We start from the raw sequence: 20,464 nt of genomic DNA, 5'->3' as shown, positions 1-20,464 counted from the left end.
TGTTAGAGTAAGTGAGATTAAAGTTGCTTAGATCAAAAACAGGTTTCCGAGTGCTTGTTTCCTAAATTCGTGCATCATTGTCATAATGACAAACTGTGTCCTGCGATGAGATCTGAATCCCGAGACATGACATAATTGCACACATAATTGTTCAAGCGAGAATCATTGAAATGATCACGATTGGTGATACAAACCCCTAGACAACGAGAGAGCCAACAACGAGCTCACAAACACATATAAATCACACACACACATAATTACATACCCACAATCACATATTTACACACATAATCACACACACATACTCCTAGACAAGAGAGCTAATAAATAAACACTTATACAAACACAATCACTAAATCATGCCCCAAGACAATAATAATCGCACCAATCACACTCACACATAATCACACACACATCATTACATATAATACTCCTAGACAACGAGAGAGCCAATAATAATCACATCACATAAGACAGACATACACACACATAATCGCATATACGTACCCCTAGACAACATTCAGTTCTTATTAATAATAATCACACACATAATCACATACACACAAACACACACATTACTTTTTTTAACACATACATTCTAAATTACACTTAACACACATGTTTAGTTCGTCACACTTAATTACATATGTAGTGTAATAGCGCCGACTGGTGGACAGCGGCGGCAACTGTGGTGTATAGACAGTACACACGCCGGTGAACGTGAGCATGGTGTGTTGGCAGAGAGGGGGAACTAGCGCAAGGGTCACGGAGGACCCCATCTGGAGACCCCTGGAACCTACTAGTGGGTTCGAGAAAGGAAGTACGGTCAGGGCAGAGCCAGGCCACGCTGGTAGAATAAAAGGAGCCGAGAGCGGGAGCTTGAGGCTGACAGTTCTGGGAATAGACTCGTCTCGTTGTTGCTTTCGTCTCTTCACTGTCGTCGCTGCCGTCTCCGCTTGATATTGCGCTACAAAAATAGTAGTTTGCTATCTCAGTCAGCACGTCAGTGTTAGATGGCTAGTGTTGTGTACAGGCTAGGCTAAGCTACTGCGGAGAGTGTGTGGACGAGAACATGAACGGTGTTAAATAAAGGTGCCTCCTACAAACTTTGTCTTCAAATCATTGACACTACACATACATATTTTACATAATTTAAACGTTTTTATTTTATTATTTTATCTTTTTTTAATATTTAACAGTATATACAACAAGACAGAGCTGAGACACAGAGACAAATACGTCAACTTCCTGTACAGCAGAGATATTTCTCTACAGACAGCACAGACACAGACAGAGTGAAGTCACCTACCTCTACAGCTCAGACATTTCCATAGACACGGACAGAGCTGAGACAGAGACACAGACAGATATGGCACCTCACTCTATAACTGAAACATTGGTCTCGACAGAGTTGAGAAAAATAGACACGGAGACAGTGACAGAGATGATTCCTTGTAAAAAGGTGTCAGTTTTGTTGCCAGAAAAAAGGGTAAAAAACCTATTATTATATTTTGCTAGTGGCAAAGGAGGTCTCATGATGTAAATGCTTACCCCGTACCCTCAATACTTGAGTTGTGCGCCTTTTGGCGTCATCTGGTCGAACACCATATGAGACTGGACTCTAACAAAAGCTGTCTCTGGTGTGGACCAATCAATTTCAAGGACAGTGCATACATTATCAGAGTGCGTTTTTTTTGCATTTTGACTACACGTATTGTGGTTAATGTAAACATGATTCCTTGTAAAAAGGTATCAGTTTTGTTGCCAGAAAAAAGGGTAAACAACCTATTAGTTGTGACAGAGATGTTACCACCCTGAGCACCTCCCTCTACAGGTGAGACGTCTCTCTACAGACAGACAGAGCTGAGAAAGAGACAGATCCGTCAGCTCCCTCTGCACTTACCTATACAGCGGAGACATATTTCTACAAACACAGACAGAACTGAGCCACAGACACAGAGACGGCACCTCCATATACAGCTGAGACATCTCTTTCTATAGACACAGACAGAGCTGAGACAGAGAGACGCAGTGACACCCCTGCCCTCTACAGGTGGGGCATCTCTCTCTATAGACACGGACAGAGTTTAGACAAACACAGAGACAGAGTTTACTTCCATCTACAGTTGAGACATCGCCACAGACAAAGACAAAACTGAGACACACAGAGACGTCACCTCCCTCTATAGCTCAGACAACTCTTCCTACAGATACAGACAGAACTGAGACAGAGACTTTGAGAGGTCATCACCTTCTACAGTTGAGACATCTCTCTTCAGACACAGATAAAGCTTAAACACAGACGTAGAGACGTCACCACTTTCTACATTTGAGACATCTCTCCCTAAAGACAGACATATCTGAGACACAGAGACAGAGACGTCACCACCTACAATTGAGACATATCTCTCTACAGATAGATCTGAGACAAAGAGACATCTCTGTCACCTCCCTCTACAGCTGAGACATCTTTCTCGATAGAAAATATATAGCTGAGACAGAGAAATAGATGTAGTCACCATCTGCACCTCCTTCTGCACCTGATAAATATCTCTACAGACAGACACAGATAGAGCAGGGACATAGACAAATATATGTCACTTCCCTGTGAACTTCTCTCGACAGCTGAGACATCTCTCTCTACAAACACAGACAGCTCTGAGAGACAGACTTCACCACCCTCTACAGCCGAGACATCTGTCTCTACAGTTACTAACAAAGCTCAGACACATTAACAGATACGTCATCTTCCTCGACAGATGAGACTTCTCTATGCAGACATAGATAGAGCTGAGACACAGACACAGGTAGTTATGTCAGCTCCCTCTACTGCTGAGACTGCTCTCTATATAGAATAAGGTAGAGTTCAGACAGAAACATAACCTTCTTTTACACCCGAGACATCTCTCTACAGACAGATACACTTAGACAGAGACGTCACCTCCTTCTACAATTGAGACATATCTCTGTACAGATGTAGGGGACTGTATATCAGAGTTATGGTTGGGGTATACATTGAGTACAATGGACGCGTAGGCGTGGGAAACTGTCCCGGATAATTTTAGGGAATCCACACGTTGAGTCAATTAGGAACAGGTGGCCAGTCCACGTGGAGACACTAGCTGATTGAGGGCGGGGCCTAAGGAGGGTATATAAGAGGAAGCCCGAACATAGTTTGGGGCCCAAGGCTAGGGCCGGATCATGGAACCGTGAGGAATGTCTTTTGGAGCCCCCCCCCCCCGCTTTCCTATATTGGTGTCTTTCTTACCTTCCTCCTCGCAAAAACATCGTCAAAATCTATCTGTCTGATAAGGTCTGACTCTATTGACATAAGTGACAATGAGCGGAGACGTGTTTGGCACATGCCACTCCACAGCTAATTTTTTATTCTGCCTAAAAGAGAAAATGTCCGCTCACCCTGGCAGTTTGTCACTGGCAAAGGTAGAAAAATCCGATGTGCCACGAAAACATTGGGGAACACTGACTGCAGATTAAGTGCCTGTAACGTCTCAAGTAATTTAGTTGGGCACTTCTCACCCTCCGAGTCAGACATGAAAGACTTGAATTGGATGCGTTTGTTGGCAAAGTCCATGTCCAGGTCTGATGGATATTAAGCGGAGAGAACATTTGCCTTTTCCACTTTGGCATCACTGTTAGACACCTGATCTGACATACACAGAAGCGTTTGACCAGTCTCCAAAGGAGATATATCAAACACTTGTAAGCATCCAAGCGATGTTCAAGGCATGCCACTAGCTTATCAATGACCACATAAAACTGTTTATATTTTGACCTTCTCCCTTCCCTCCTGTGTCGCACCTGGCTCTGAGCTCTCATCTCCAAATGTTTTGCGTTTCCTTTTCCGCTGAAGATTGTGCTAATATGACTGAGAGACACCTGTTATATTTAAGGCTGCCCTTTCAAAAGCCTCAAACCGGTCTCGTTGTCCCACAACAAAATCCCTCAACAAAGACCGAAGCTGTGCTGCTACAAAGATGTCAATGTCACTTTTCTGTCGGTGCATTCTTGTAGCATGGAACCGGTCAAGTATGACGTCCCAGAAATGTGCCATGAACACCATCTCTAAGGTGTCCCATTTAGCACGTAGTCCAACGGCCTCAATTAGAGTATCTATTTTCTCATTATCATCATTGCACATACCACCGAAGGCCTCTCTAATGTGGGTGTCATTTTCTCCACAGTGCCTTGGTTGACTCTGCCCGAGCACTCCACCGAGTACTGGACAGCGATTTTAATGTCAGTCTGACATCTGTCTTCCAAAAAACTCCCCCCCCCATCTATGTGTGGAAAAGAGTAAAATATGTACAGTGACTGCAACATGTAAAAAAAAAAACTGGTCAGCCTCTGGGCTACTGCGTCTAAGGTGTTAACACCAACTAAGTTAAGTGAATGCGTTGCGCAAGGCACAAACTCTATCACATGTTTTTTTTGTTTTAGGTGGGCCTGTAGCCCATTGTATTTTCCTGACATGTTGCCTGCATTGTCATATGACTGACCTCTACAGTTTGAGAGGACCAACTCAAGGCCCTCCACCATCAAAGTCACACAGTCTGCAAAACTTTTACCAGTGTGTCTCTCAATTGGCTCAAAGCCCAGGAATCGCTCCACCACATTCCCGCTGCTGTTAACAAACCAGAATATGAACGTCAATTGGTCCACATGTGACAGGTCTGGGTGGAGTCAACAATTATTGAAAAATATTTGGCATCCCTAATCTCATCTGCTATTGTTTGACGAGTTTTCTGACCCATTAGCTCAATGAGTTAATCTCACATATTGTCGATAACAAATAGGAAACTGTGCCTCTTCTTTTTCCGCCAAACGTTTTAATATAATCAGCTAAGAATGGGTCAAATTGTGATAGCAATTCTAAAATACCAAGGAAATTACCGTTATGTGTTGACTCAAAACGTTCATTATCTCCCCTCTTCTTTCACCCAATAACTTGATCACTGCTACAACTCTTTTCAAAATGTCCCTCCAGTATTTACGTTCCTCATAAAGTTGCTACATGAGATCTGCATCTAGATCATGCATGCTTGCAAGGCAAGCATGCATGATCTCTGTTCTGCACTCTTTTAGTGTTCCCCTTTTCTTTCAGCGTGCTTCCAGTCACTTTGGTTCTTTCAGTAAAGTCACACAAGCGTCCGTCATCAGGTGGGACAACCACAGCAAGAAAAAATTGCTGAAGTGGGCGATAGGGCTGCCGTGGCAAGACGTTATATCGGTAAGAAAGGGGGGAGGAGGAAGGGGGGAGAGAGAGGGGTGGGGTGTGGTGTAGGGGGCGCTGCGTGAGCGCTATCGGGAGATATGACGTAAGGTGGAGGGGGAAGTGGGCGGGGTTGGAAGTGGGAGGCTGGGAAAGCTGGGGATGCAGGGGGGGGAAATTAACTCGGAAAAATAGGCTAGTACCCATGACATGTCTCGGACTTGGTGGAGACAATGCACATAGGCCACACCCCATCGATGGGGAGGGGAAAACAAGACCTCGTAAGAGCTGTCGACAATTTTCATGTCAAAGTTAGCATTATCTACTTCCGTGGATCTAAAAACAGACGGTCTATGGAAACAATGAATGAGGGTTTCCTTAATAGGATTGGGTCTCTTATATATGCGTTAGTGTATGAAAAAAATATAGCTTTGACATATTTTTTTAATGTTTCACAAAACCGCGGTGTATTTTTAATAATTGATTTGTCAATGGCTAACTAAGCTCTCAACAAACGACGAGCCCTCGGTCTGACTCGCTGGCTTTTTAGTGCAGCTAATTTGGTTGTAAAGGCAGCTATCTGGCAAAAAATGGCAGCTAACTAACTAATTTATGTTAACAAGCTGAATCATATGGGCAGCTAGCTAGGGAAAATGGGCAGCTAGCTAAAATAAAGGGACAGCTAGTAATGGTAAGTCAAATAACGAACAGCTTTCCATAATATGACGCCCTTCAAACTGTCCTGTTATGTAGAAGGAACTGACTTGTTGGTGAATATTGTATCATGTCACAGCATATTGTAGCGTGCCAACCAGTGGCTCAGTTGTACAGAAACACTGTACTCTCCGAGAGGCTCACGTTTTAAACATGCACTGTATGTACCAAGGGGCCCAGGTGTTACGCTCGCTGTATGCACCGATGGGGCTGGGAGCCCTCGTGGTCAACTCACACTGTAAGCACCCAGGGGCCCGAGGGCCCTAGTGGTCAGAACACGCTTTAAGCACGGAGGGGCCCAGGGACCCTCACACTGTAGGTGCTGAGGGGCCCATAGGCCCGAGTGGTCAGATCACTCTTTAAACGCCGAGGGGCCTGGGGGCCCTCACACTATAGGTGCAGAGGGGCCCAGGGGCCATAGGGGTCAGCTCACGTTTTAAACACCGAGGGGCCCGGGGACCCTCACATTGTAAGCGCTAAGAGGTCTGGGCGGCTCTAGTGGTTATCTCACGCTATAAACACCTAGGGGCCTAGTGGTCAGCTTGCGATGTACACACTAAGGGCCGTGGCAATCAAATTCCTTCTGATGTCTTGGGCCACGCACCGTGCACGGCCTGAGGCAGTCCGAGGCCCCGGGACACTGGCCCCACTGGCCCGGTCCATAATCCAGCCTTGCCCAAGGCTAGGATAAGACTGAAAATAAGACGACCAAGGCGGGGTGCAGCTGGGCTGGGTTCAACGGAGCTGAGCCGACTCTCATTTTAAATAAAGACTTAGCCTTGTTGAAATGGACGCCTCCAAGTAACTCTATTACACCGACAGAGACGTCAGTTCTCTCTAGAGCTGAGACATCTCTCTCTACAAACACAGACAGAGCTGAGATACAGAGAAACAGGCACAGATGTCACTACCCTCTGGACCTCTCACTACAGCTGAGACATATCTCTCTACAGACACAGAGCTGAAACAAAGAAACAGAGCTGTCACCTCCCTCTACAGTTTAAACATATCTCTACAGACACAGACATAGCTGATACAGAAACAGAGACCAAAACATCATCTCCCTCTACAGCTAAGACATGTCTACAGACACAGAGGTGAGACACAGAGACAGAGGCAGATACACAAACACCCTTTGCAGCTGAGATATTTATCTCTACAGACATACAGTGCTGAGACACAGAGACAGAGACGTCACCACCCTCTACAGCTGAGACATCTCTCTCTACAGACAGACCGAGCTGAGACAGAGATACGTCACTCCTGCTAAGTTGGAATGTTTCTATGTTATGGCCATATTCGATATTACATAACAAGGAAGAATATCCTGCAAGTGGATGGACTCTGTAATGTGTCCAGAATGCGATCTAGCTCAGACGTGGTGATTTAACACGAGTAATTACATTTTATTTCAAAATGAACGATGATATCAAACGCAATGACGAACTGGCTGTTGCTGGCAAAGTGAATAATTTTAGTGCTGATTTTGTCACCACGTTTTTGAAACATTGGGATCAGTTCCATACGTTTTATGTTAGAGAATTTAATACGTTTTTACTCAATTGTAATTTATATTGCTGCTGAAATTATGCTACTCCCAAACTATGTACTCTCAGAAGGCCTTGTGGTCGATGGAAAGTGCAAAAATAGCATTTATGTGTAATGTGGAGCGACATATGAAGGAGATAGATTGCTTATTTTGTCATTTATATTGGATCGTCTTAGACTTATACATGGACACAGGTAAATCACGAATACTTTCAACATTCATTATAGAGTATTAAAACCAGGTAATGTTTGACCAAATATTCAATTTGACTGAATATTCGGTGCATCCATAATTCTGAGCTTGTACCTTTGTAGATCTTAACTTCCAGCTTTGTTTTTTCATCTGTAGTATGAACACTCAGCACTCTACAGCTGTAGTTTCCACCGAGTGTTGTGTTTGCATTGCGAGCAACAAACACCACATATTTATCTTCAAAACCGTGGAACTTAAATTGGAAGTCGATAGGTTTGTCACTCGCAGGATTGCTGTAGTAGGCAACCTGAGGCGGTAGTTGGGAGCGTTGGGGAGAGACAAGAGAAGCATGATCAACATTCCGCACTCTATCAAGGCCTACCACCGCTATTCGCTGCGAGTGATCACTGGCGGAAAACACCCACGTATGACAACAGGTGGAGTGGGCGTGGCCAAGGCGCAGAAGGGGCGTGGTCCCTGCAGTGGTGGGGAAGTGGGCATAGCCAGGACTCTTCCAGCGTAATTCAGTCGTAACCGATTATTTTCTGTCTGTGGTTTTGCAGTCAAATTCACAGCTAAGGTGCGGGGATCAAGCAGTGGTTCACGATAAGTCCACAAAATATTGGAGGCCATGGCCTTTCTGACGTTTCGCCTTAATTATATAAAATAAACAAGTGACATTATTTTCAAACTAAAATAGTGAGGCCGGACAGAGGGGGATAAATTGGCGCAGCATGGGCTACAGAAGAGATTGGCAGATGTGGTTACAGGAGGATGTGTAGCTCAGCAGGCTTCCTGATGACCGTTACCAGCAGTGTCAAGATTGGATTGTGTGGAGGAGGCTCGTGAATGACGCTATTGTGTAGTACCAGACAACCTGCTCTTTGAGGCTGCTGGGCAGTTGAAGGCAGTCGCCGTCCAGTAACGACGGAGCATGGAGGAGCGACGCTCACAACAAAGGGTGGAAAACCGGGCAGATAAAGCAGCACACTGGAGAGCACAGGTGGGCCTTTGTCAGGCATCTCAGTCATTCAACTCATGCTACCTGGGGTCTGTTGCGTGACCTTCCAGCAGCGAGCCCTCAACACTTCACGTGATAGCCTCAAAGCACTATGGGGCCGTCACTGCTGCTCAGTGGCGAATGTTGGCTGTTGGAAATTAGACACGTTTAGAGTGGACCGTGAAAGGCCGACTTGTACGCAGTTTGGCATTGGGTGAAAACAATCGAATATAAATTAGCAACATCTGAAATGGGGCGATGTTCCTTTCCAAAATAGAGAAACGTTATTTGTTTTCTAGTGGTAAAGGATTGCCAAAGTGTCTCCACTTATATTAGTTTCATGACGCTCATTGTTATTTGCTACCCTGTACCAGTCGTGACAGATTCGCATTCTTACGGCATGACGAAGAAGTAATGATTTTAATCAACAGAAGAATGATGATGATAATGGGCTAAGTTCACCATAATGAGGATAATAACTCGTGAACTTACAATCGTGAGTCGTGTGCTGCCAACACAGCACCACTCGGCCAGAACGCGGAGCCGTGCCACGTGTTGTGTTACGATGCACGTGCCCCACTCGCCTTTCTACTCACAGTGAAACGGAGCGACATATGAAGAGGAACTCACTGTGGTTTCTTTAGATGGTGAATGTATCTGTGTTAGATCAGCCACTTTCAGGTTTGATTTATTGATGCTTGGAGGCAGCGGGCATCTGACAAGCAAATCTTCCCCCTCGACTTTGCACACGTTATACCCCTTGGAACAATGAGATAGCTCCTTCTCACACACGGCCTTCGTCTTCTCATCATCAGCAGCAGTGACTCCTGCAGCAACAGAGGAGAATGGGAGTGATGAAATACGGGGCACGATCAGCCATCATCAGCCAGCATCCTGCCACCTTTTTTGTCACATTAAAGTGTAGTGACACAAACCCGACTGCTGTCCAGCAGCGGCAACAGCGGTGGACACTTAGCGCACACGCCGGAGAGCATATACACGGGTGTGCCGGCAGGGCAGAGGATCTGGGGCAAGGGTGACGGAAGACCTCATAGGGAGGCCCCTGGAACCCTCTGGTGGGTTCGAGAAGAGAGGCGTGGCTAGGGCGGAGCCAAGCTGCACCGAGTAGAATAAAAGCAGCGGAGAGCTCCAGGCTGCCGGTTCTGGGAGTGGATTCGTCGTCACTGTCATCGTCGCCGCCTTCGTCCGATCATTGTGCAGCCGGACAGTAATTGGCTGTCTTGGCCGACGCCGTCGTGTCTAGGCCGGACCGTATGGCAGCGTGGTCGAGAGAGAGAGGAAGTTGGAGTGGTGTGAACAGAGAATTAAGAGACGGTGCCTCCTGCAACTACCTCGTCTCCGACTGAGTGTGTGCGCCACACACCACATGCACACACATACCGGGAGGGAGGACACTACAACAGTAACATAAACATTTAATTAAATTAATCCAAACGCATTTTGATGAACCCATCTTCTGTGTGCTGTTCCCTATCTTCTACTCGGCGCAGTGTTGGTCACACTGTTTCTGCCATCAGAAACGTGACACTCAGCAAGCGGGGGGGGGGGGGGTAGACGATGAAGTGCTGGTGTGTGAGGCAGCAGTGCTCTCTGTGTCACGGTGTGGAACACAGAGCCAGGGCCGTATTATCCAATAGGCACAGTAAACCCTAGGCAGAGTGCTTACTGCACTCTGCCTAAGGTCTACACAAACTTAAAGGGCCTAGAATGTTTTTTACCATGTTTTTGTTTGTATGATAAAAACATGTAACAAAGATATTTTCTTGAGTAAATATATTTACATAGCAAAGATAGGCACCGTATATATAAAGAGGCAGTCATGTCGATGCCAATCTTTTTTTTCATAAGGTGAGAGAAATTAACACCAGAGATGAACTTTGAGATTTTTTTATTGTGAAATTTGGTGTTTTTCCCAAAATCAAAACAATGACAGCAGCGGTAGTAGTGACATGGAGCAGCAGTACCAACTGTAGAAAGTTATCACTGAAGGCTTAGGGGCCGTCCATAAATGACGTCACGCACCTAGGGGGGGGGGGGGTCAGACATTTGTGACGATGTGTGACGAGGGGGGGGGGGTGTTCGAGAAATGTGACGTCACATCAAAATGCGCGACTTGAAATAAATATAGACAACACGTTCTACTTAATTAAATAGACTTTTTAATAAATGTTTTATCCTACAACATCAGAGTGCAGCACCACATTAAATACGCCCTATAATGACAATAGTTTAAAGCGATTTGAAGCATGTTTTCTATTTTGGGGGGGGGGGGGGGGGGGCAGAGCTTTGTGACGTCATGTTTGAGGGGGGGTCTGACTTTTTGTGACGCCGTGTGACGATGGGGGGGGGGGGGGCAAAAATCGTCCAAAATCGCGTAACGTCATTTATGGACGGCCCTTTACGAAAAATAAGTGCCTAGGGCCTACAAGAACCTTAATCCGGCCCTGCACAAAGCCAGCCCCGAACTCAGCTGCTTTAAGAGAAGTTGCTGCCATGCGAGTGCAGGTGTCTGAGACAGAGGCCTGGAACATTGTGGAAAGACAGGAGAGGCGATGCAGAAGTCCAGGACAGAAAGTGGTAGGCACGTATTTCAGATGAGATTAGGTTCATTAAAGGACATCACTAGAGATATTGCATCTCTATTGGCTCTCACCTGATGAAATATCGGACGTCAGCCAGCACAGTCGGATAATTTCGATGGACTCACCAGAGGTTGTATAAAGGACGTCCATAACAATGGCCTCTCACTTGGTTAAAGATAGGATTTCAGTTACAATAGACAGTGCATCGCAATGGGGGCTCTCACCTGGTTAAATAAAAGACGTCAGTTACAAGAGACTGCTAATATCAATTGACTCAGGAGGTTAAGTAAGGGGCATTAGTCACACGACAGTGAATATCAAAAACAAATGCTAGACAGCGGCCAACAAACACACATAGACCATCCAAAGATCCCGCGTGTAGCCTCCAACAGACTGTTGAGGCAAGTGCTGTTTGTGAGCACCAATAACGGCCGGCACGGCACACGAGGGAGTGGGTGGTCAAAACCATGCCCGGTCGCCATTGTCTCTCCAGTGGCGATGTTTACTACACACCACACCAGGTACTCATTTGAGGGCGAGTCAACCAAATAATAACAACAAAAATACCCGCCATTTTCCATGAAGTAGCGGTGGCGTCACCACGTCTCATGTGCCAGGCCAGGTGCATTTTGAGACAACGTGAAATGTCGAAGGTTCGTGGCAGGAGGTCACAGAACAGACCCAGCAGGTGCCATGGGTTGACTGACTGAGATGACTGTTAGATACACCTCCTGTGCCCCCTACTGAGCCAACTTTCTGTGCTTTAGTCGCCAGGCGCTCCGCTCATTGTTGTGAGCATTGCTCCTCTGCCCTCCGTTGTTGCTGGAGGGCGACTGTTTTCAGCTTCCCATCTGTTTATTTTACGAGCCTCCTCCACCGAGGCCAATCTTGACACTTCTGGTACCAGTCATCAGCAAGACCAATCAGCTCCACATCCTTCTCTAGCCCGTACCACGCCCGTTTAGCCCCTTCTACCCGGCCAAACAGAAGCAGCTTGGGCATGCGGTGGCTGGGCATGCGGGCTACATGACCCAGCCAACACAGGCTTTCCTGTCGGAGGAGCTCACTGATGAGACTTTGTCCAGATCTTTCAAGGATTTAGATGCACACATAATCCAGCCTGGTTAAACCATGATTTATCGTCGGCAGAACAGTTTCAAACCGGTGCAGACATTTAAACACTCGGACACACGCACATATCTCTGTGTAATCGCCACCTATAACAACACAAACCGAGGCATAGCGTGAGATAGATATATTTTTACCTGAAATCACCACGGCGATGATGATGATGATGATTGCTGGCACAGAGGTCGTTAAATCCACGGCCATCGCAGCTGTTCCGTCACCGATTAAAACAAGACGACGCTTCCTCTGGCTTGTAATCTTAATCGGTAGCAATTCTCCACACGTGGAGGCGAGCCGTGGAACTCCAATGCGGATCGATTGCTACAGAAATATAAGCCACCACCAGCAGCAGTGATAATTATCGGTTCGTTAAACAAATTGGCGTCCCCTGAATGCGCCGCTCCAGTGTAACTGATGATCATCCCCAATGTTGTGACGCAGGGGGTGCTGTCTGGAGTTTGCGAGCTCTTAGTATGTGGATCGACGCTCCCGTCTGTGAACTCCTCTGCGAGTCTCAGCTCCACTCCGTGACCACGATGGGGAACTCGGACTCACTGCTCGCTACATGCGCTCAGGAAATTGCGGAATTGCAACATCTGTTCGGCAGCTCCCGTAGATCTGCTCGGCCTGAAATTCTTATCACGCGGTGCGCTGACGATGGCGCGAGTTGTGAGCACCGTTCTAATGCAATGGGAGTGACACAAATGTGGTTGGTCGTGTGTGGTGATGGCTACGCCACTACTCCCAACACACACATAGACTTGTTTTTTCTGAGCTAACGTCAATAGGTTATCGCTAACTGGGCCTGTAATTAATGCAAATGAAAGCACGTGAACTAATATACAGGAAAAGAACTACCGTTGAACATTGCAGTAATTTTAACAAAATGTACGCAATTTTAGGGTTGAGTCCACGTAGGGGAGAGTTAGTTTTAGAAAACCCTGCGAATTACTGTGGTCAATACTCACAGTATTTTTATTTTTTTACCAGGTAAGGCCCACAGAGCTATATCACTCTTTTTTAAAAGCGACCTGGCCACAAATAATAGCTCAACGAAGTGGCTTATCATATAGCTGCCAAATACTCTAAACACATGTTTCTACGTGTGGAGGGAAACGCTGGAAGACGCGGAGAAAAATCCACGTGACCATTGGAAGAACGTGCAAACTCCAGATATACAGGCGTCAAAGTCGGGAACGGATCAATGAACTCCTGCATTCCAGGCGAGGTAGTTAACATCTTCTAGCCAGCGAAATGGACAACTCAAAATATTCCTCGTGTAGCCTTACACGTAGCGGATATGGAAGCGGAGGTGGTCACGATAGCGGGGTGCATAGAGAGTAGGTAAACGTAGGGGAGGGAAGAGAATTGGCAATACATTTATCCTCTTTAGGCTGTCCTCGAGATACGAACGTCCGACTTATGAACAATTCGCCATCCGACTTGCAAATATCCGATCGCACTTACGAACCGAACCACGGAACTTTTTTCTTCGACGGAGCGATCTTCTGCAAGATGTAATCCCGCGTGAAACGCCCCTTCCGACAAGCAAGCCAGCATCAGGACTCATGGTAAGTGAAAATAAAACAGATATTTCTCTTTTCACGTTACATTTTGTAAGTTTATTTACTATGCATATTTTAATACGCATATTTGTTCTTATGAGTTTAATTCGGCTTCCCTTTTTTGTTGAACCAGAACACATCCAAATCACTGCCCGTATGTACAATTGAATATTGATTTCCGAGATACGAGCAAATCGACTTATGGACGGTCGAAGCAGCATAAACCGTTCGTAAGCCGAGGACCCCCGCATAACGAAACAGTGTGTTCTATGGGATCGCGCTAAGCCAGGTCTGCCTGCATTTTTTAAAAGTCTCCTAAACTAAAGCGCGTGTACACAAAGTATTCTTCTCTAATATGATTTTCAAACCGTGAAATTAAAGCGATAATATTAATCTAATACCATACACCATTTTAAGTTATATTTTGAAACTGTGGATGGTCAGTCAGTTCCTGAGTTCATGAGGATGCGGAAATCCATTGGGTAGGAACAGTGCAAGCAAAATAACGGTCTCCAGAAGTTTGTAAATACATCCTGGGGATCTACAGCGATCCCTGCTCACAGGAACAAAACTTCCCACAATGCAATGTGTTAGTAACATTTTACAATTTTTATTGAATATAAATGAGTATTTAGTAACACATTGTGATTATTGAAGTGTTTGTCCGACTCAGTGACGGCTACTATTAGGTAACTATTCATGCTCCTGTTTAAACACGGGTGATTACAAAATAAGTTGAACATGCGATTACCATCGGTCCCCATGGTGCAAAGTGCAGTTTCCAACTCTAATTATCGACTCCATCTCTCTGGTCACCTCTAGTTATGCACAATACTATGAAGAAAGTCCATTTCACAATAAATAAACTTTCATACATATTTAATTTAAGGCATTGTTATTGACAAATGTGTTGTTTTTTGTAAGTTGTGATTGTCAACTGTCAACGCAATACCATCAACTGTCTACCTGAGTAGCCGGTAGGAGTGAATTACTTGAGAATCCCACTAAGGTAAAACGGTCATCACAACTTCAACGTCATTGACCACGAGTGAATTACTTGATAATCCAACTACGTTATTGCCCACGAAAAGATACGGCAGCTACGAAAGAGATGCCACCTCAAGTGGTACCGCCGAGTGAAATATCTGCACTGGACTCGTGGTATAAGATGGTAGTGATGAGGCTGTGGGAGAAAAAACTCGTTTACTGGTGGTGAGGCATGGGGTCCGCACGGACGATTGTGCGTGCGCCACTATAAATAAGAAACTAATGCTGTAAGCGCAATTAATTAATAAAGTATGTGTGTACGTATACATATATATTTAAGTTAGTGGTTTCATGTGCAGCTGTGCTGGGAGTCACGATAAGAACCCACAAGCTCCCGTGCCGAGCCAGCAGCAATTTCCCCACACACACTTCACCAACTCCGCAGTACGCTACAGCGTTAAGGGGATGACAAGCGAACTAAAAGAACCTCCGGTTAAGTCCATCACCATAACTCACGTGGTAAAGTATGGCAAAATATCCCCCATGGTCCGCAAGGAGTGGAGAGGCTCTATTATAGCAGCGCGTTAACAAAATAGCTGTGCTTGTATTTGTAAAAAAATTGTCATTTAATAAGAATAATTTACAGCCTCTGTTGAATGGGTCAATATACTCTTCACTATACTTTCATATTTTTATTTAAGCCAGGTACGGCCTACTGAGCTATATTGCTTTTTTTCAAAGCGACGTGGCCATGAATGACATTGCTCAACTTAATGGTTTATGTGGATAGTTATATCAGCCTAATAATCGAAACCAGTGGTTCTTAACCTTTACTGCAGCCTTAACCCTTTCGTTCTCACTCGATAAAAATGTATAATGTTAATAAATACATTGGCATGATGAAACAAAGAAGATGTACTGATGTGCCCGTGCTGAATTTTTATTTTCGATTATTTACCTTCTTAAACAATCTGGCATGTTTCACACCCTCAGATAGGGCATCTAACACCCCAGGAGGTGCGTGCACCCCAGGTTAAGAACTATGGATTTAAACACATGTTTTTAAATGGAGATGGAAAAGCCAGAGGATCCGGAGAAAATCCACGCGACCACGAGATGAACATGCAAACCCCAAATATAGGCATTAAGGTGGGGATCGAACGCACAACCTCCTGCTTACCAGGCGAGATAGTTAATGTCTCGCCACCGCGGTGAGGTGCGATTAAGCAACAACTATGAATCGCTGTCAAAATTGTGAGTCCAGCTGTTGTCTACAGAGAACTGTAAGCACGAATACCGCTCATGCAATCGGAGAACGCCCACAGTGGACATTCGTTCACAAAAGATACTCACAAACTCACGCATAGACTCACAACAAAGACCCATATGCTCACAAAAGACCAATTGACTCAGAAATAATTAGAATCACACAGAGACCCACCGACGAGACACCCATACTGGGGCAGAGACTCATCCAGAGATCCATAGAATCACAAAGAACAACAAACTCACGCAGACACACATCACACACAATGTTTTCCACTGTTTGTTGCGGGGCATCAGAATCGCTTATTTTCCATCTGTGGAAAAGGTCATTGCACCTGCCGTGGCCAGCCTGCTAAATATCAAAGGTCAAAAAACATTTAAACATAAGCCATTTCCGTGAGCAATAATTTGGGGTCAGGTGACTTCTGCAAAATAACGACTAGCTCAGTGGGCTTTACCTGGTAAGATAAAAATAGTGAAGATTTCGTTTATTTATTTGTTAGTTAATTGCTTACTTTTCTAATACTTTACACTCCTATAATTTTTTTGCTACTGTTTGTTGTTGTAACTCGCTGACCACGTGCCACTACTCGACATTTGTGAAAGAGCATCATAACTTATCGGATTTTTCCTCCAATCTAAATATTCTGATTCTGTCAGGTTACCCACTTGCAGTGAGCTTCCTCGTGTCTGAATGGTGGTGGGACACACGGCGAGGCGCCGATTGGGGATGATGTTTGCATTGTCCCGGTCGTTCCTCTGCCAGTCTTCAATTCTGACCGTTAGTGTTGAAGAGTGGCTCTAAATTTCCGGTGCGTTACCATGGTGGGGAGTTCTTGGTCTAGTTTTTTCATATGGGAGAGGACGGGCAACCAAGGTCACGGGATCAATTTCGGTGTGCTCGTTACGATTCTCATCGCCAATTTCCAATGGACATTTTCAATTGTTGTCATGAAGATTTTTTGGGTTAGATTTACTGATTGACACGCCCAATCAGTAAAAAAGGTGTCATGTTGACAAATAGTTCACTACTTTAGGCCACCGGTGTGTTGAACAATGAATCCACAACATTTACAATTTTTGAGTACGACGTTTCGCTGGTAATTACATCCTGCATCATCGGGCAATTTTCCAGAACAGTGAAACCCTCGACCTGCTCCCGGTCTTAAGTAGAGCAGCAGGGTGACGTCATCATTTAACCCAATCAGGTGCAGAGATCAGAGGCAGAGAGGGGGTGGGTGTAATTATGTAATAGATTAGTAATCAGCTAAATATTATGATTAGTAATCAGTTGTAGATTAGTAATTAGTTGTAATGTGTTTTAATTAATAACTTAACCCAATCACTATACCCAATCAGGTGCAGAAATCAGAGGTGGCGGAGGGGGGGTACACTAAGTCAATGTAATCAGTCAATTAATATGTGTTTCCCCTATAAGGAATTGTAATATGTATTATTTAATAATATGCTTCCAGGTCACACTAAGCCTGTAGCTGTCAGAGCGATTAAATTTATTTGTATTTCTCTCAATTTCAATGGATTCTCGAATTAGTGTTGGCCAGTAATAATTAGTTTTACAAAACACTTCAACGTTATCAAAATCAATTGAGTGGCCTTGTAGGCAAGCATGTTCTACCACTGCCGAAAGTTGTGTTTGAGATAATTAAAAATTGCTTTGATGTTCTTTAATTCTTACGCTGATGTTACGTCCCGTCTGTCCAATATAGCATCTGCCACATAAGCAATTTAATCCGATATATACCTTCTGTTGATAATTTAGGTAATTCGTCTTTAGTGCAATATACTAGTTTTTTAATTTTGTGTACTGTCCCAAATGTTACTTTAATGTTTTGCTTTTGCAAAACACGGGCTAATTTGTCAGTCACTACTGAGATAAATGGTATTTTTATTGTTTTAATAATCTGATCACTTCCAGCAGTGTTGTTTTGCGATCGTGATTTGGCATTCAGTGCTCTGTTAATTTGAGAATTATTGTAGCCATTCTGTCGTAGTTCTTTTTTAACATGTTTAATTTCTCTCCCTAGACTTTCACCATCTGACACTGTTTTAGCCCGATGTATGAGCGTGTTGATGAGAGAGGATTTCTGAGTTGGGTGATGATGTGAATCTGCATTCAGATAGGCATCCGTGTGCGTTCCCTTTTGGTAAACGCTGTGTGTTATTTTGCCATTAAAGCCATGTCCAAGCAAAATATCTAGGAAAGGGAGTGCATTATTCACCTCCGTTTCCATGGTGAACTGGATGGGTGGGTTTTGTGCATTAAGATGATTTAGATATTCATTAAGTGTATCTTTACCATATGGTCAGACAACTAAAGTGTCATCAACATATCTCAACCAAAAGATGGGTTTAATGTACTTGAGGCAAGGGAACTTGTTTAAAAGTTTCCATGTACATATTTGCTATAGCAGGAGATAAAGGAGAACCCATTGCTGCTCCTTCCTTTTGTTTAAAGAAATCACCTCTCTATAAGAAGTGTTATTTAAACAATCGTCAGCTAGTTTGATAAACCCGTACTCTTTACTGGTATATCAAGTAATTTAAGCGACTCATTAACTGGAACCTTAGTGAATAGAGAAATCACATCAAATCTCACCAGACTATCATTCGGGTTAATTTTGATATCTTTGATCACATTCACAAGAAGTTATGAATTTCTTATGAATGAAGATGTCCCACCGATGTAGAGCTGTATTTGTTTAGTTATAAATTTTGCTAATTTATTTGTGGCAGAGCCACTTGTACTTTCTACGGGTCGTAATGGGATGCTGATTTTATGAATCTTTGGTAGCCCATACAGTCGAGGTGGTTTTGAGGCTCTTAGCTTAATTTGGTATTGCTCAGTCTTGGGGATTAATGAATGAGCAATTATTGCAGTAGTCTTACGTTCTAAAGTATTAGTTGGATCTCGTTTAATTTTAATGTAAGTAATTTCCTCCAGTAAATTTTCAATTTTATTATCATAATCGGCTCATGAAATCATTACAGTAGAGCGGCCTTTATCAGCTGCTAGAATTTGAATATTTTTATTTAATCGGAGCTCTCTTAAGGCTTTTGCTTCGTTCGAGATAATATTTATATTTTGTACTTTGCTATTCTCAATTATTTTGGCAACCTCGTGTCTAGTCATCTCTGCCTCATTATGTGGAAGGTCTCTTACCACTGATTCTACCTCAGCAATTATCTCATCTACTGGAATTGTGCATGGGGTAACGGCAAAGTTAAGGCCTTTAGAAAGAACGTAAATCATGTCGCTGGTTAAATGATGACGTCACCCTGCTGCTCTACTTAAGACCGGGAGCAGGTGGATAGCTTCACTATTCTGGCAAATTGCCCGTTGATGCTGGATGTAATTACCAGCAAAACGTCGTACTCAGAAATTGTAAATGTTGTGGATTCACTCAACACACCGGTGGGCTAAAGTAGTGAAATATTTGTCTTTCGTCAACGTGACACATTTTTTACTGATTGGCCGTGTCGGGTGGTGGAGGGTTGCGAGACATTTATAAATAACGCGATCCAACCCAAAAACCTTTATTATGAATAATATTGGTCGCGAAAGCCTACGTGTTAAACTCACTTGTTGTGTTCGAGCTGGAGATTCAAACTGGGAAGTAGTACTCAGCCATGGCATGGCACCAGTGTGAGTGCTACAGTACAGAACGTCACAGCATCTCCACATCAAGATGTCCAAGTATATTTCTGGATCACATCAATCTGACCTTTTTAATTTGTCACCAAAGTCCTTCAGGTATTTTCTTAAGGTGAGAGCACAGGTCACGTGTAGCCCTCAACGTTGCACCTAGTCTGGCAAAAGTGCACTCATTACATACAAAGTGCTTGCCATAATTGAACCTAATACCTTGCTGATCTCGTCAAAAAGCATAAACCATCATGCGAACTCCAGTCTTCGCAGCAGCAGCTTTTGGCTAACCATTGCTTTCAGATGCCCTCATGCGACCATCTGGAACGCTCTTCCGATATTCGGAAGCCACTGGAGCTATGCAATTTTATTATCTAGTGCAGAGTGTAAATATCTCGGGATCTCGGGGGAGACAAACCCAGGTGGGCATGGTGGTGGTTACCCACCCCCTAGTGTGCCGTACTAGTCGCGAACAGCACTTGCCCCAACAGTATGCGAAGGCTACATGGGGGATAGTTTGTGCTGGTGGTGCTCGTAGCAGTATGTTCATGGTGGTGGTCATGAAG

The 20,464-nt window shown here is 44.4% G+C and overlaps 1 protein-coding gene across 3 annotated transcripts in view; it reads right to left on the bottom strand.

The window, feature by feature from the left end:
• The window catches only part of LOC144737789 (uncharacterized), a 76,922-nt gene extending 56,818 nt beyond the window's left edge, over positions 1-20,104 (bottom strand). The window contains exons 1-4 of one of the 3 annotated variants that reach the window (XM_078620656.1): positions 19,978-20,104; positions 12,554-12,737; positions 9,316-9,512; positions 7,800-7,992 (exon numbers count right to left, since the gene is read on the bottom strand). In XM_078620656.1, coding sequence (XP_078476782.1) covers positions 7,800-7,992; positions 9,316-9,512; positions 12,554-12,620 — 457 coding nt within the window. In that variant the 5' untranslated portion in view covers positions 12,621-12,737; positions 19,978-20,104. Of the gene's footprint in view, positions 1-7,799; positions 7,993-9,315; positions 9,513-12,553; positions 13,313-13,887; positions 14,039-19,977 lie in introns of those variants that run through there. The other 2 variants (XM_078620654.1, XM_078620655.1) reach the window with 2 other exon arrangements.
• Between the last annotated feature and the right edge of the window lie 360 nt (positions 20,105-20,464).

Source organism: Lampetra planeri, chromosome 74 (assembly GCF_965212315.1).
Source record: "Lampetra planeri chromosome 74, kcLamPlan1.2.h2, whole genome shotgun sequence".
NCBI classification, from domain to species: domain Eukaryota; kingdom Metazoa; phylum Chordata; class Hyperoartia; order Petromyzontiformes; family Petromyzontidae; genus Lampetra; species Lampetra planeri.
The sequence above is the reverse complement of the archived record's forward strand: the minus strand, read 5'-3'. Positions and strand labels throughout refer to the sequence as shown.